We start from the raw sequence: 16,205 nt of genomic DNA, 5'->3' as shown, positions 1-16,205 counted from the left end.
TTCTTCAGCATTCAGCTTTCTTTATAGTCCAACTCTCACATCCATGCATGACTACTGGAAAAACCATAGCTTTGACTAGACAGACCTTTGTTGACAAAATAATGTCTCTGCTTTTTAATACACTGTCAGGTTGCTGATAGCTTTTCTTCCAAGGAGCAAGTATCTTTTAATTTCATGGCTGCAGTCACCATCTGCAGTGATTTTGGAGCCCCAAAAAATGAAGTCTGTCACTGTTTCCACTGTTTCCCCATTTTTTTGCCATGAAGTGATGGGACCAGATGCCATGATCTTAGTTTTCTGAATGTTGAGTTTTAAGCCAACTTTTTCACTCTCCTCTTTCACTTTCATCAAGAGGCTCTTCAGTTCCTCTTCACTTTCTGCCATAAGGGTGGTGTCACATATTTAAATGTATAAATTCACATATTTAAATGTATAAAATATCTTCAGCAGTTTTTATACACGGGATTTTAGAAGAAATGATTCTAATATAGGGAATCCGTTGCCTGATAAAATGACTAAATAACATAAACTTCATAACTTCGTGAAAGAACCTTTCAGTCTACTTTTATTTCCAAAGCAAACACAGAGTTCATGAGAGGTCGAGAATGATAATAAAAAAAACGATGGTGTGATAATGACCCCACTCTTAGGCTGTGGCAGGACCAGCTGTAAAAAAGTGTTCAGGTGTTTCCCCAGTTAGTCCAGTAAACTCTGGGAGGGGGGAGCGTTATCCTAGAATATATATCAGGAGGCAATCTCTGTAATATTAATTAAATTAAAATGCTTTGATGTTGTTACAGCTGGAGAAAACGCTGTATGTTCGCTGTGGAACGGTGGGCTCAAGAATGTTTCTGGTGTACGTTTCTTACCTGATCAATACAACTATTGAAGGAAAAGAAATTGTTTGCAAGTGTCACAAGGTACTTTTTTCATGGTGACTTTGAGAAAGATCATATGTGGAGTGTTTTCCTATTTTGTGTTTAGTTAACCTCTGAAATAAGCAGCTTAGGTGATTATAGTGTCCTCCCAGCCCAACAGAGGAGGCGACCCAGAGATCTGGGGGTTTGTAGTTTGGTCACTGCAGAGAGTCTGGGCTGTGGGCTCTTTTAAAAGTCACTGGGGGAAAAAAAAAAAAAAAAATAAAAGTCACTGGGAAGCAAAGATAAATAAAAGCCCATTGTTTTGTGAACAGACCCTTGCAGAGGAGATGGAACAGGTGGGTTAAGACCTCCAGACTCCAGGGTCAGATTCTGTTCAGCTTCTGCCTTTGTCACCTACTAGCTTTGTGACCCCCCACCCCCCGCACGGCCCATCTTAAAACAGCAGTGGTACTGACATCTGTTTCTTGAGTTACTGAGAGCATTACAGTGCATGTACATGATTATAAGGGGCTTCCCAGGTGGCTCAGTGGTAAAGAATCCACCTGCCAATGCAGGAGACAGATTAGATCCCTGGTTCGGGAAGATCCCCTGGAGGAAGAAATGGCAACCCACTGCCGTGTTCTTGCCTGGAAAGTCTCATGGACAGAGAAGCCTGCCGGGCTACAGTCCACAGGGTTGCAAAGAGTCAGACACGACTGAGCACACACAGGGATGCTATGTCATAGTACCTTATTGCTATTATCATGATCCTTATTCCAGTCACCTTGAGTCATGTTGAAGTAAGGGACTTGGAAAGAAGACCCAGATTCTAGGCTTCATACCACTGGCTTCATGGCTTAAGGCCAATTGCTAAATCTTTAACTTTTGCGTCCTCTTCTGTGAAATGGTGATGACGCCTGCCCTGCCCACTGTTCCTGGATCCTGCCTAAATAATGTATGAGAAAGCAGTCTGCAGGCTGAACTGTTAGACAACCATAGATGCCTCGTTAGAAATGTTAACCTGGACTCTCTACATAGGTTTTTACAAATATTGTCTAAGGGAAAGGTCCTAGTTTCGTAATATTTAAGTTGGGATTATTTATTGATCAGTAATCGATTTGTGTTTTGTAATCTTCTTTTGTTAAGGCTGAGAAAAGCCATCGATGTGCCCTTTCTGTTTCCTTGCAGGATGAAACTGTAACAATAGAAACGGTCTTTCCATTTGACGTTGCAGTTAAATTTGTTTCTACAAAGGTATGTCCTGGGAAGCATATTGGAAATCACTTAGCTGATAGAAATTAACAGAAAAAAGGAAATGGGTCAGTGTACTTCCTGACAGACCTTTGTCTCCATCTGCGACAGTTCGAACACTTGGAAAGGGTTTATGCGGACATCCCCTTCCTGCTCATGACTGACTTGGTGAGCGCCTCCCCCTGGGCCCTCACCATCGTCTCCAGTGAGCTGCAGCTTGCTCCCTCCATGACCCCCGTGGACCAGCTGGAGTCCCAGCTGGACAGAGGTGAGAACGTGGCTCATCTCCCTTCACTAGCAGAAGACAGTAGGGGGACAATTAGCATCATTTACAGTTGACCTTGTTTTAAAGGATCAGGTTCTGGATACTCCAAGAAAGTGATTAAGAAATGTACTTGAAAATACAGTATTTTTTCCTGTTTGGATTTTTAATAGATTGTTTTTTTCTAATTAGTTTTTAATTGATGTTTACTACTGTTTATAATTTGAAATGGGAAAAGGTGTTTATCAAAGAAACTTTGGAAAACAGAAAAGTAGACAAGTTTTCTAAATCATCCAACTAAAAGTAAAACAGTTTATACAGGAGATAATACCTTTCTGGTTCAGGGTACTTTGGGCTTTCTTGTATTTCTTAAAAGGAATAAAATCTAGTTTGAATGTTAGCCCAAGCAAATTGTGCTCAACTGGATTATAAGGGCAAATATTGTGAGGGAAAAAAATCACGATGTAGTCTTAAGACCAAATATGTATGTGGGTTGCTCAGTCGTGTCGGACTGTTTGCAACCCCATGGACTATAGCCCACCAAGCTCCTCTGTCCGTGGGATTCCCCAGGCAAGAATACTGGAGTGGGTTGCCATGCCCTTCTCCAGGGGGTCTTCCCGACCCAGGAATTGAACAAAGGTCCTCCTGCATTTCAGGCAGATTCTTTACTGTCTGAGCCACCAGGGAAGCCCACGACCAAATGTAAGCAGGTTATTTTAGTTGCTCTGTTTATCTGTCTTCCTTGAAAGTCATTTCCATCTCCGAGTTTCTATAGATAATATACGAAAAATTGATAAGGTGTCCTTTTTTTGTTACATTGCTTGGATGTAAAGCCCTCTGTTTATAGATGAAATGATGGTGGAGGATTAACGTTACTTGGATATAAAGCCCTGTTTATAGATGAGATGATGGTGGAGGATTAATGTCACTTGGATGTAAAGCCCTGTTTATAGATGAGGTGATGGTGGAGGGTTATGAGTCTCTGTCTTGCAGTCGTCTTGCAGACTGAAGAGAGCGCCAGTGAGTGCTTCTGTCTCCGATGCCCGTTGGTTGGAAATGTTGAAGGCGGGGTAGCAACCGGGCATTATATTATCTCCTGGAAGAGGTAAGATTGTGTCCGCTGTGCCTTTTCTCCGCTGCTTGTGTCATTCTCATGCCTTTATTGTGTCACTGTCAGTTAATCGTTGAGAGCTTCTGCCAGCCTGTAGAACGGACTAGAAGCTACATGCAGCCACTGACCATTTGTCAAAAACACACAGATTGAAAAGGATAACTTTTGTTCATGTTTGGTACAGTTTGTGATCTATATACTGATGAGATTTTAGCCAAATTCTGATGACAGGACCAGTAAAAGCATTAGGAGAAACTGCCCTCATTTGCAGTCAGTAGGACTGTTTGCACAGAAAACCCAAGGGGATCAACAAATTATTAGAATTATAAAGAGTTTCAGCAAGACTGCTGTGGATATAGCATCAGTATACAAAAATCAGTTGGCTTTCTATATATCAATAATAAACCTGAAGGCAAAGTGCTTGTAAAACAGGCATCATTTATATAACAGCAAAATGATGAGATACATATCTAGTAGAAGATATATATTACCTTTAATAATTTAAAACATTAAAGGAAGACCTAAAGAAATGGAAGAGGTACAAAGTAGTCTCTGATAGGACTTGGATAAGATTTAATATTATAAATTATCTGTAGATTCAGTGCAATTTCCTTCAAGATCTCAGCAGCTTGTTTTGTTTCTGTGGAACTTGACACTCTTGGATCTAAAATTTGTATAGAAAGGCCAAATGTCAGTAATCGTCAGAATTCCTCAGAAGAGGTACAGCTGGGCAAGGGTACTTAGCCATTTAGATTCTAAGACTTACTGTAAAGCTACAGTGGTCATCACTATGGTGTGGGCTCAGGGAGATGTAAATAAACCAGTGGAACAGAAGAGCGAGTCTAGAAACACAGATCCACATATGGAAATTACGTTTCATAGAGGTAGCATTGTTATCACTGGCGGAAGGATGAACTGTTTAAACTTTTTCAGATCATTAAAAAGAAACCTCTAAGCAGAAAGTTGAGAAAAATACTTGAGTAGGCATAGTGATCAGGAGAAGCTGAATGGTCAGTAAACACAGGGGAAAGAAGGTCAGCCTTACAAGTAATCTGAGATTTGTGTACTCCCACTACTTGGAAAAAATAAAGAGGTTTAACAATGCAGAGTTTGTCCCGAGGGGAAGTATAATTAGAACGCTGCTCTGGAAATCTGTTTGGCAATACCTGGTAAGCTGTTGGCTATACCATGCAGTCCTAGAAAAGATTCAAACATACAAGAAGGGGACATGGGTGGGAATGTTCATAGCAGCACTGTTTATAATAAAAAACTAGAAACAACCTAAATGTCCACCAACAGGAAATTAGATAAATTGTGGCACAGTTCTACAGTGGAATATTATATATCAGTGAAAATGAAGGAACTGGAGCTACAGCTGTCAGCCTGTTAATGTTAAATGAAACAAAGCAGCTGCAGATGTTCAGGATACAAACAAACTGTGCAGAATTGGAAACATGTAAAACATACGCTTCTTAGGCTTTATGTATAATTTGGAAAAGCATAAAGAAATACACAGGAATGATGGATGCCAAATTCAAGCTAGTAGTTACTTCTGGAGCGGAGGGTGGGGGGTACAAGCAGAAATGGGTCCACGAGAAGCTTCAGCTCTGTCGTTATGTTCTCTTAGACTAGGAGGTGGATACATAGCATTTCATGTGTTATTTTCTTGTGTGGCTTAATTATTCTATAAATCTTAAAACTAATTATTAAAAAAAAATAATTTTCTTAAAAAGTGACTTGTCTTTCTTTCCACACTTCTGAATTTACCATGTTGATGTTTAGCTCAATTCACATTTGTAGGAGTTAAAACAGTGTTTTGAAGGCACTGCTTAGTTTACTGTGTTGTGTTACTGTGATACTATAAAGACACATACTTCTTAAAAGTGAGGGGTTGGCTGTTTTTGCCCGTAGTGTTTGCTCAGTAATGCTTTGCACTTTTGAAACAGTGTCACCTGTTCCACCTCTGCATACAGGCTCTTCCCACAGGTTGTCGGATAGTTGCCAGCCACCCCTGTGGTTCCCACCCTGACTGTGCTGCAGGGAAAGTATCTGACCGTTTCATAACGTTACTCACTTTATCTCAGTAGTGTTGGAATGCCACTGTGTCTGCTGATAGTGAAATATTTTTAGGTCTTCAGTTTCTCCTGCACACCCACAGCGCCGTTAGGCAGCGCATGTCCAGTGGCCTGGGCTCCTCTGAGGACGGTCCTCAGTGTGAGGAGGCGTTGTGTCGTAATGTAAACACCACTCTGCTACTGATTGAGAACGTTTTGCTACCAAAACGCTGGGTTAGATGGTGTGCTTTGTGGTACAGTTGACTTACGTTCTGACGTGAGTCCTGACTTCATCGCTGAGACCTAACAGCAGCTTGTTCATTGGAGGTTCTCAAAAATGGGATCAGAAAAGCTCCTACTTCACGAAACTCCTTGCATTAAACCTTTAGAAAAGGGGTCATTTGTATTTGCTTTGTAGTGAGTTGGTGAATCCCCATGTTCCCTGGTTTTGATGTATTTACTTCTCCCATGAAACGAGGACTTAGGGGCCCTCTCTTCCACCACAGGACTTCAGCCATGGACGGCGTCCCCGTCATCCGCACCGTCATCACCCTGCCCCACGTGATCGTGGAAAACATCCCTCTCCACGTGAACGCAGGTGACCCCACTCACATTTTATTTGAGCTAAGGAATCCAATAAGAATATTTATTTTAGCTTCTAAGATTTTTTTTTTCTAACTTTCCCCGTTATGAGAAATGCCCACCATTTACAAAAAAGTATACTGTGACCAGTCTTGTTTTACCTATACTTCTGCACACCCCTCCTGCCCTCATCATTCTGAAGCAAATGCCAGAATGTTATTTCATCTATAGAGATTTCAGTATGCATCTTTAACATCACTGGCTATTTTCTAAACATAATCACAGAGTCATTTTCATAACTTTAAAAATTAGCAATAATTTTGCAATATGATCAAATTCCTGTGCTGAAATTTCCCTAGCTGACTCTGAATGTTCTTCATAGTCTGTTATAAGGCCTCTGCATTGGTGTTGATTGGCATCTGGTGTCTAGACTCTTAAAATCCCTAGGCAGGCAGGCAGCCTCTCCCCCACTGCACTGCCTCTACCCCACCATCACCTCCTCTACCCGCTTCATCTCCCCCTTTGCTTCCTTGATGTTCATTTGTTGACGAAACTGTCCTTCTCCTGTAAAGCTGCCTACAGTCTAGATGTGCTGACTTGCCTTGTATCATTTTTAAGTATTTCTCTGCCCCTGTAAATTAGTAGCTAGATCTGTGTGTGTGTGTGTGCTCAGTCACTCAGTCATGTCTTTGTGACCCCATGGACAGTAGCCCGCCAGGCTCCTCTGTCCATGGGATTTCCCAGGCAAGAATGCTGGAGCAGGTTGCCATTTCCTCCTCCAGGGGATCTTCCCGACCCAGGAATCAAACCTGTGTCTCCTGCATTGCAGGCAGATGCGTTACCACTGTGCCACCTGGGAAGCCCAGTTAGATCTCTAGTCTTGATCAAATTCAGGTTAAAGGTTTTGACAAAAATACATCATAGTTTCCACCAAGGGGCCCATAGTGTCTGTCATCCCATCTCGAGCCATTATTGATATTTAGGGAAATTTTTTGTAGGTTTAAGAAATTATTCCTAAAAGGTAATTCAGCTCTTGGTAGCCAAGGCCCTTTCTGAGCCAAATCAGTTGTAGAAGGAAACCTTGATTCTTCTTAGCCTGCTTTATCATAGTCTTGTGGCTATTTTCCAATCAGAGAATTTTCTTACTTAATAACAATGCAGTGTTCTCATTAATTTAAATAATTCCATGTCTATGGAATGAAATTTATTTTCAAAAGGAACCCATGAATGGTGAGCTTTGTTTTTTTTTAACCAAGAGAAATGTCACCTCTGCAGATCTGCCGTCGTTCGGGCGTGTCAGAGAATCGCTACCTGTCAGGTATCACCTGCAGAATAAGACTGACTTAGTTCAAGATGTGGAGATTTCCGTGGAGCCCAGCGATGCCTTCATGTTCTCAGGGCTTAAACAGGTACAGGTTGTATCTCACGGGGTTGCTTGTGAAGACACAGGAGTGTGGCCAGAAAGGGGAGAGCTGTCAGAAATGAATTGATAAGGCTGACTGTGGTCCCTCTTGTTTTGATAGTGGTGAATCTTAAGTCACTTTTGAAGATTAATTACAGCTTGCTGTAGAAGTGGGTTAAATGGGCCACCCTTTTTCCATATTGAGATCCCACATAGAGGTTTCTTTCTCCGTATAAAACAAGAGTTCACAAATCCTTAGACAATAATAGAATCCCTGAAATTTTTAAAAAATTTTTAAATAGTCCCTTTATTACTAAGGAGCTTGTGTGTGTATCTTTTAATTTGAGACCTTTTGAAGCATAACTGCATAGATTTAAAGCCTAATTCGCTTCTGAACTATCATTATAATTTTTTAGAGATTTTGATCCTGCATAGAATTATCTGTGTTAGGTGTAGGCACAATTTTGTATCTACATAGAAAAATACGTGATGCAGATGTTTTGCTTCATCTGTTCATATCAGAGGTAGAAAAGTTCATCAGATTTTTGGGTGGTGCTCTCAGGCAAAACCATGTTTTCAGTAAGAATACTGTCCTCCTCTGTCAAAGTGGCAACAGAGACACACCTCAGTGGTCAGCACATGCTTTTTATTATTAATAATAAGGGTGTAATTAGAGCACAAACTTGTAATAACGCCAGGTAGTATTCACCCTGAATCAGCCATCTGGCTAGCATGTCCTGAGTACTGTGTTTGCTGTTAAATGAAAGTATAATTACATGTGAAGTGTACTATAAGTCTGTACACTGATATAAATTTATAGTATTAATATATACCAAGTATAATGTTGGCTGTAATATGTTGGTTCACACACACATTTATTATCTCTGACGCATCACGTACCTTTATGTACTCATTTGCAAATGAGTAGGCTTTTCTTGATTGTCCTGATCTCTTTTCACGTATTGACTTAAAAATAATTAGATAAAGTACCGAAAATCTTACCAGATAGTGCTCTTTCCTAAAGTACAAACATTTTTTTTTTGCCCTGAAGTTACTTACCTTACCACAAAGGTAAAATCCCTAAGACAAAACACAGGAAACAACCAGCTCCTCTCACGTTGATGTAATGTTTACAGAGATGCTTTTCTACACATTATCCCATAGCACACTGAGGCTGTAAAGCCTGCCTGGTCTGAGAGGCAGGAAATGCGGAGCGGTCTAGGGTTTGCATTGTTAAGCAAGTACAGGTTGCCTTTTGCATGTTGGTAGAAACTGAGAAACCATGCACATGTTTGTATTACGTTTGTTACCTGCGTGGTTCTGGCCTCATTAATTCAGCCCTACATTTTGGTGTCTGTCTGGAAGATGGAATAGGAGAGGGTGCGAATATTTCTCCAGAAAGACTTAAGTGTCTGATCATTTGCCAGTAATTGACAGGTAACAACATGTAGCTGTTGCAAGTTTATTTGATGCATGGATTTGTTTATCTTTTTCTGTCGCTTCTGTGGTTTAGATTCGATTCCGTATCCTCCCCGGCACGGAACAGGAGATGCTGTATAACTTCTACCCCCTGATGGCTGGGTACCAGCAGCTGCCATCTCTCAACATCAACTTGCTCAGATTTCCCAACTTCACAAATCAACTGCTCAGGCGCTTCATACCAACCAGTATTTTTGTAAAGGTGAGGCTTAGACATTTTCTGCTTTCTATTGTCTTGGAAACAAACGCAAGTAGGTGTTTTTTCACGTCAGTCAGTCAGTTCAGTCACTCAGTTGTGTCTGATTCTTTGCGACCCCATGGGCTGCAGCACGCCAGGCTTCCCTGTTCATCACCAACTCCCAGAGCTTGCTCAAACTCACATCCATCGAGTTGGTGATGCCATCCAACCATCTAATCCTCTGTCATCCCCTTCTCCTCCCACCTTCAGTCTTTCCCAGCATCAGGGTCTTTTCAGATGAGTCAGTTCTTCTCATCAGGTGGCCAAAGTATTGGAGTTTCAGCTTCAGCATCAGTCCTTTCAGTGAATATTCAGGACTGATTTCCTTTAGGATGGACTGGTTAGATCTCCTTGCTGTCAATGGGACTCTCAAGAATCTTCTCCAACACCATAGTTTTTTCACATAAACTTCACTAAGTAGTATTTTGAGACTAGCAGTGTTAGTATTTTGACTGTTACTACATAAATTTGGCAGTATTGCTGTTTGTTTCTTATTAAGTTATTCTTTTATCAATTTTTTATTTTCTATTTCATAGATTTTTTTTAGATCTAATTTTAAAGATTTTTATATCTTTGGGCAAATTAAGATTTATCTTGATGGCATCATTAAACATGTGTTTCCTTTGGCTTAGTAAAATATATTTCTATTTTTGTTTTTCTTTTAAAAAATTTTTATTTTATTTTATAATTTATTTTTTAGAAATATATTTTTAAATTGTGGTTAATTTGTAACTAGTTTTTAATCAAAATGGATTAATTTTCTGAATACAATCCCTGAACTTTTCTGATTCTAATAACTATGTAATACTACTGGATTTGGATCTTTTCTAAAAATGATCACCAATCGGAAACTATAATCTGGTTTAATGTTTTGAGTTTTTTAAACAGGGATATGATTTCCAGGTTCCTGTTCTTTGATTGACCTAGTCTTTCATTCATTCCATTCCTGCATTGAGCTTCAGTTGCCTTACTCACACATGCATGCATGTGTACCTACATATGTGAAACCTCCCAGCAACAGAACAGAGCAGGAGACCCCCTTCACTGCCTCAGGGAACCCCCAGAATCGTCTGCTTAAATCACAGCTGTCGGCCCGTGGTGCTGCGGTTCTAACGCTGGTCTGTTGCCTCTCCTGCTCTCCCCACAAAGGTCTGCTTGTAAAGTCCGTCAGCGTAATAAGGTCATTTGCAGGAATCTCATTCTTTTAACTACTTGATGACTCTCTGGGGTGTCGCCAACTTGTCAGAAATTCTACACCTAAAAGCAGTCACGATGTCTTTTATTCACTCTTAGCTTTTCCTCTTCCGATGTCATGTTTTAACTTTTTTCGGTCAGTGAACTTCGACAAAGGGGCATTGTGTTTATCCGCTGCTTCAGTCCTCGCAGTATTTGTTGTTATGCATCTAGAGTTCATGATGAATCACTCTTTCCCAAACAGGAGAATGGGAGCCCTTGAGTCCCAAGGAGCTTGCTGGCAGCGCACGTTTGTGGCCCGCTTAGAGCTCGCGACACGGGCTGAGCACGAGAGGGAGGGTAAAGCGTTCCCCCTCGAGCGGGAGTGCTGACTAGGCGCCCTGTCGCACGCGGCACACTGACGGGTGGGTGGTAGCTGCAGGGTTCAGGGGCGAGGGGACTCCACGGGCAGAGGATGTGATGCGCTGGGGAGCTTGCCACTAGGCACAGAGGGAGCGGGCCGCCCGGAGGCTGCTAGGGCGCCGTCCCCAGGCTCACATGGCGAGAGAAGGTGGGGAAAGGAGGAGATGGATGAACATAATCGTGTTTGGAAACTCGCACGTGTTTATTCTGTGTCCGTGAAACAGTCCCAGGTACTTGGCAGACTCTCTCCAGTTAACAGCGCTTCTGTGGTCCTTCTCACCTTGCAAACCCTCCTTGTTCTCCCTTCCGAAGCCACAGGGCCGGCTCGTGGACGATGCCTCCATCGCGGCCGCGTGAGACTCAGGATGGGCCTCAGCCGTTCGCACGGAGAAACCGAACAGAACTGTGTGATTATTTCCTGGCGAGCTGTACTTGGTCACGGTACAGGTTAATCTTTTCTATTTTTTAACGGATGTTACACCAACTCTTCAGAGGAAGTCATGCTAAAATATTAGGAAAATCTCACTTCTAGTTTGACTAATAAATATTTGAAATCTGTCAGCGTGACGTGAAAGGGTGTTAGCCCTTTGTTTTTGTTTAAAGTCGTTTTATGGACACTGGTGTCTTCACAGTAAGGGGGTTTTGTATGTGCAGTGGCCGAGGAAAGTTAAGTGTCTGAAATGCGCCTGGACAAGGGGTGCCGTGCACCAGCGTCTCCCCCGGAAAGCTTGGAATCCCCGTGGGTGTCTTTGGGAGTTGGCTGAACCGGAGATAGAAGAAATCTGTCCTCATGCGTCTAATGTGTGCTCAGAGTCCATACACAGGAACCAGAAAGCAGTCATGTGACTGACAGACAACTTCCAAAAAGTTTTAATGAAAGCAGTTTAAGATGTCTAAAAAAAAAATAACCTTTGCTTACCACCAAAGCATTTCAGATAGGTTCAGCATGCAGCCAAAACGTGGTTCGTTTATGAAGCAGGTTCGTCAACAAGATCCTCACCTGTCAGGATCTGAACTGTAAGACGCTAAGCATAATCTCCTAAACTAAAAGTTTTAGAGAAAGATGCAAGATCTAAATCTAAAGGTCTAAAGCTTTTAGTTATGTCATGCAGGTTGAAAAGAACTGTTTAAAACTTTTGAAAATTTGTGTACATAAAAAAGTCATATTGTGAAAATCCTCTGTTAAAATATCTTAATTTAAAACTCCCCCGTTATCCAGAAATTTTTATTTAAAAGCATAGGAGTTGTAAAAAGGAAAAGAATGATGTAAATAAATAGCTTTCTCTTTCAGACATGCTTGTATGTATCTTTTATTTATTTTGAGCTTGTTGGATAGCTGCTCTGTGGAGCGGCTTTTGCTGGGAAACACCATTGCAGAGGTGTGGTGGGGGGTGTGTTCTGGAGCCAGGGGCCGTGATGGGCTGGGGGGTCTGAGTTTCCCGTTGTCCCTGATGTGACTCAGGTGGAGACCGCAGGAGCTTGTCAGGTTGTCCGGGGCCAAGTGCCAGCTCTGGTGACTTTGTTCACATTGCCCTTTGTGTGTCTCATCTTCTTAACCTGCAAGACACGGATGATATGACAATAATACCATCTGAGCGGCGTGTTATGAGGATGATAAAAATTAAAAACACAAGAGGCACTGTAAACAAAAATGCCATGAAGTAATGTTTTCTATGTGCTCTTTTATTTTATATCCTAATCTGTTTTGTTAAAAGATGTTCCTGGTGTAACGAATTGATTTCATGACTCACTAACAGGATGTAACCTGCAGTTTGAAAAATTCAAAGGTGCCTCTGATGCTCTGCTCACATAATAAACGTCTCCTGTGTGTACACCGCCATTGTCAGACACGAAGTACCCAGGGCGTGTTAGGACACATGGATCGCTGGCATCCACTTTAGCATCACTAGCCTTGATGTCAATGTGATCTCTGTGAGTGCAAATACACCACGTAAACCGGTCTGCGCTTTCCCTCAGTAGCGTAATCCTTTCTCAAGCAGGAATCCTCCCATGTCGTTCATTTTACTGCAAATGTATTCCATTTACTTATTTTAAATTACAGCAAATTTTAATTCAGAAATACATGAAATAGTGATCTTGCCTGGGTTCCCCAAACAAAGCTATCACAGCATTGCAGGAGCCGTTGACTCACTAAGGTTACAAGTGTCCGGAAGGACTGCGGAGCCTTTCCCTTCACGCCTCTGTGCATCAGCTACAGCCCTCTGTCCCTCCTGAGAGGCTCCTGTCTCTTCTCTGAGTCCTGTGTCACCATTTGGGTCTCACTATTACTCCTTACCAGTACTGTGCACCACTCAGGGGGACACATTTTTAAATAAAGCATTTAAAACTTGGTATTTGGGGGAGTGACTAAAGTTTGCTTTCTGATTCTTGAAGGTAAGCACTGGTTTTTAATCAGTATGGTGTGTTACCAAGAGGATAGGGATGGTAATGTCTTTGGAATAAAAATAATTTCTAGTTTGCTTCATTTTATATTTTTATGATCCTAAAATTACAATTTCAATTCAGTTTTCCTCATGAAGTGTTAGGTTCCTTATCTTTGAATTCTTTTTAAGGGACTGTATGGATCATGGCTCTTAGATTGATTTTTTTTTTTTTAATGTCTTCACTTTACTTGAAAATAAGATTCTTTTGTTCTCATTTCATTCATGGCCCATTTATAATTCCACCCAGAATATGAAAAGCCTCTCTTCTTGATGCTGTCCCTAACAATAGCTCTGAAGAATTCTGAGCTGTAATTTCCACATTGGCATTGCAAAGAAAGAGGGGGCACTTTCAAGGAAAATAGAAATGAGAAAGTTAAACTCACACTTTTAATGAGGAGGGTCTATGTCTCCACATGTACCTTTCTGAAGCTTCCTCTCTTGACCTAAAACCCCAGAAAAGGCACCAAAAGTGTCCCAACTCCTAGTACTTTTTACACTAGGTTAAAAAAAAATGCATAAGATAGATTGTGTTATTTAACGGTTGAGAGAATAGATAGTAATGACTATAATTTTCAGGAAGCGGTTAGGTGCGACATTAATGATTAGAGATTGTTGAATGAACACATGATAGCAAATAGAAATGTGACTTCCTCTTGCTGTGGATTTGTGTTCTGAAGCATTTCCAACAAGGGATCCTCATGTCATCCTTTGATGAGTGAGCCCCATGGCCACCATCTTCTTTGTATTTTAGTCAACGATGCCATTCTCAAGACAGCTACTGAAGGACTGCACACAATTCACCAAATGAGTGTAAATCCCTGTGTTTTCATGCACGAGGAAAGAAATTCTTGGCTTAAGTATGTTCAGGTTCTCTTCCAAGGTCAAATTGGTGAGAAACTTTCCCTTCCACTCAATTTACTTGTGCCTGAGAGTGAAAGAGACAGTGATCACCGGGCCTTTTGTGTCTGCTTTCTGAAGCGTGTTTTACCAGAGTCAGCTGTGCCAGGCATGCCTGCATTTCCGGTGACATATACCGTGCAAATGATAGGTTGAGCCATGTTTTAAATTCTAGTTTCTCCCCAGTCGTTCAGAGAATGCAAAACTCATAGCCACCTCGCAGCTGGCTTTTCATTTATGGAAAACACTTCTTACGCAGAACGTATCAGCCTGCTTGGCATGTGAGAACTTGCAGATGATATCTTTACTAGGTTGGCCAGGATTTCTAAACCATGTATGTTTCCCAAATCATAATTGCCAGTATTTATTGAGGGCTACAGAGTACCAGGTGATTTTTGGTCTTAACCTCATTTGTTTAATACTCAAAACAGCCCAGTGTGGAGTAGATACTATTATTATCATCCCCATTTTAAAGATGTGGAAACTGAGGCACAGAGAGGTTAAGTAACTTGCCTGATGTTCTTGTTATCACTGCACAACAAATCATCCCAATACTTGGTGGCGCAACACAACAATCATTTTTTATGGTGTCAGTGGGTCGGGAATGGAGGAAGGGCTTGTCTGGGCAGTTCTGGTTTGGGTTCACTCATGCAGCTGTTCGTTTGACAGTAGGTGAAGTAGGAAATAGGATGGTGAGAACAAGGAGGCTGAAGCAGCATGGGGTTAGCCAGGCATCTCTCCGTGTAGTCTCAGGACCTTTCCAGGTGGTCTGTGGGCTTCCTCACAGCACGGTGGTCTCAGAATGCTTGGATACTCACATGGCAGCACAGAGCTCTGGTGTGGATGGTGCAGCCTGGAATACAGAAGCCACATTCCCTTGCATGACCTGGCCTTGGATAGCACAGAACGTCACTTCCACCATGCTCACAGGCCCATCCACCTTTAAGAGGAGGGAACAGAAACCCTACCTCTTGCTGGGGAAATGGCCACATCCTAGAAGAACAGCGGGGACAGGAGAGCTCACTGCAATCTTTGGAAAAGGCAACGTGTCTTATCCAATGACACAGCATGTGGTGGGAGAGCTGGGATTCAAATCAAGACCCTCTGCCTACAGAACCCACGTGCTAAAACTCCATGCTACGCAGCCGCTGCTCTAAGGCTGCCAGTGTTTGCTCCTGAACAGATGAGCTTTGGCTAAATACGGGTTTGATGACTGAGGCATTGCCTACTCTATGACTGAGACCTATTCTTAAGTCTATGGCAGCAACGCTGTTGCCCTTAATTACACGCTGACTTCCAAGTGTTCAGAGTGCTTGCCATGGGCCATTTCTGTGTCGGCAGCTAAAGCATAGAGCAATCCTCTTCCTGAGGACCGGCAGTCCAGCCCGAGATGCTGCCATGTGATGAATGCAATAGAAGTGGGCACAAGGCTGGTGAACTGATGAGATATGTGGGGATGGCTTTAAAATGCTCCAGAAAACAAAAACTGGAAAACAAACTAGGTCAGCAAGAAGTGGATGAAACAAGATTTCAAAAACATTGATCATTCTTTAGGTAAAGGGTGCCTGGGGGCTGTACTTTTGGATATGTCTGCAATGTTCCATGATAAAAAAATTCATAAAAGATTCAAGGTAGAGAGGAACCCCAGTGGAGGTGATTATAGGGTGTGAGTGAGGAGGCAGCAGAGAGGAGGGGCTAACTCCTGGAGTGGCTTGCGTGTTCCTAGTGAAACTACTGGGAGTTTTTCCTGTATGGGGATGCGTTTCCATCACCCCTGAACCGACAATGTTATGGGAGCTGGGTTTTGAGGACATAAAAGTTTGTAAACTAGACAGGTCAGGTGACAAGGGGGTGCTGGCTGGTGTCGGCTCCTGCTCACCTCCTCGCACGCCAAGCTCTCCTAGTGTAGACAGACTTTCACCGCTGAGTAATGCTGGCTTTGTTTTCCCTACCCGAGAGGTTCACCTTCAGGGATAAGAGAATTAGGGGAGAAATGAAACTCACTGAAAACTGAAAGAAGGCTCACTGC

At 42.1% G+C, this 16,205-nt stretch overlaps 1 protein-coding gene across 8 annotated transcripts in view; it reads left to right on the top strand.

The window, feature by feature from the left end:
• The window catches only part of TRAPPC11 (trafficking protein particle complex subunit 11), a 36,156-nt gene extending 24,031 nt beyond the window's left edge, over positions 1 to 12,125 (top strand). For 4 of the 8 annotated variants that reach the window (XM_081521939.1, XM_081521937.1, XM_081521942.1 and 1 more), the window contains 8 exons: positions 801 to 920; positions 2,049 to 2,114; positions 2,223 to 2,379; positions 3,367 to 3,478; positions 6,045 to 6,136; positions 7,396 to 7,529; positions 9,036 to 9,203; positions 11,154 to 12,125. In XM_081521939.1, coding sequence (XP_081378065.1) covers positions 801 to 920; positions 2,049 to 2,114; positions 2,223 to 2,379; positions 3,367 to 3,478; positions 6,045 to 6,136; positions 7,396 to 7,529; positions 9,036 to 9,203; positions 11,154 to 11,192 — 888 coding nt within the window. In that variant the 3' untranslated portion in view covers positions 11,193 to 12,125. Of the gene's footprint in view, positions 1 to 800; positions 921 to 2,048; positions 2,115 to 2,222; positions 2,380 to 3,366; positions 3,479 to 6,044; positions 6,137 to 7,395; positions 7,530 to 9,035; positions 9,204 to 11,147 lie in introns of all 8 variants that reach the window. The other 4 variants (XM_081521938.1, XM_081521935.1, XM_081521941.1 and 1 more) reach the window with 1 other exon arrangement.
• Positions 12,126 to 16,205: the final 4,080 nt, after the last annotated feature.

This window comes from Giraffa tippelskirchi, chromosome 8 (assembly GCF_054371585.1).
Source record: "Giraffa tippelskirchi isolate mGirTip1 chromosome 8, T2T-mGirTip1v1.2.pri, whole genome shotgun sequence".
Classification (NCBI taxonomy): Eukaryota; Metazoa; Chordata; class Mammalia; order Artiodactyla; family Giraffidae; genus Giraffa; species Giraffa tippelskirchi.
This window is presented reverse-complemented; position numbering and strand designations above follow the sequence as displayed.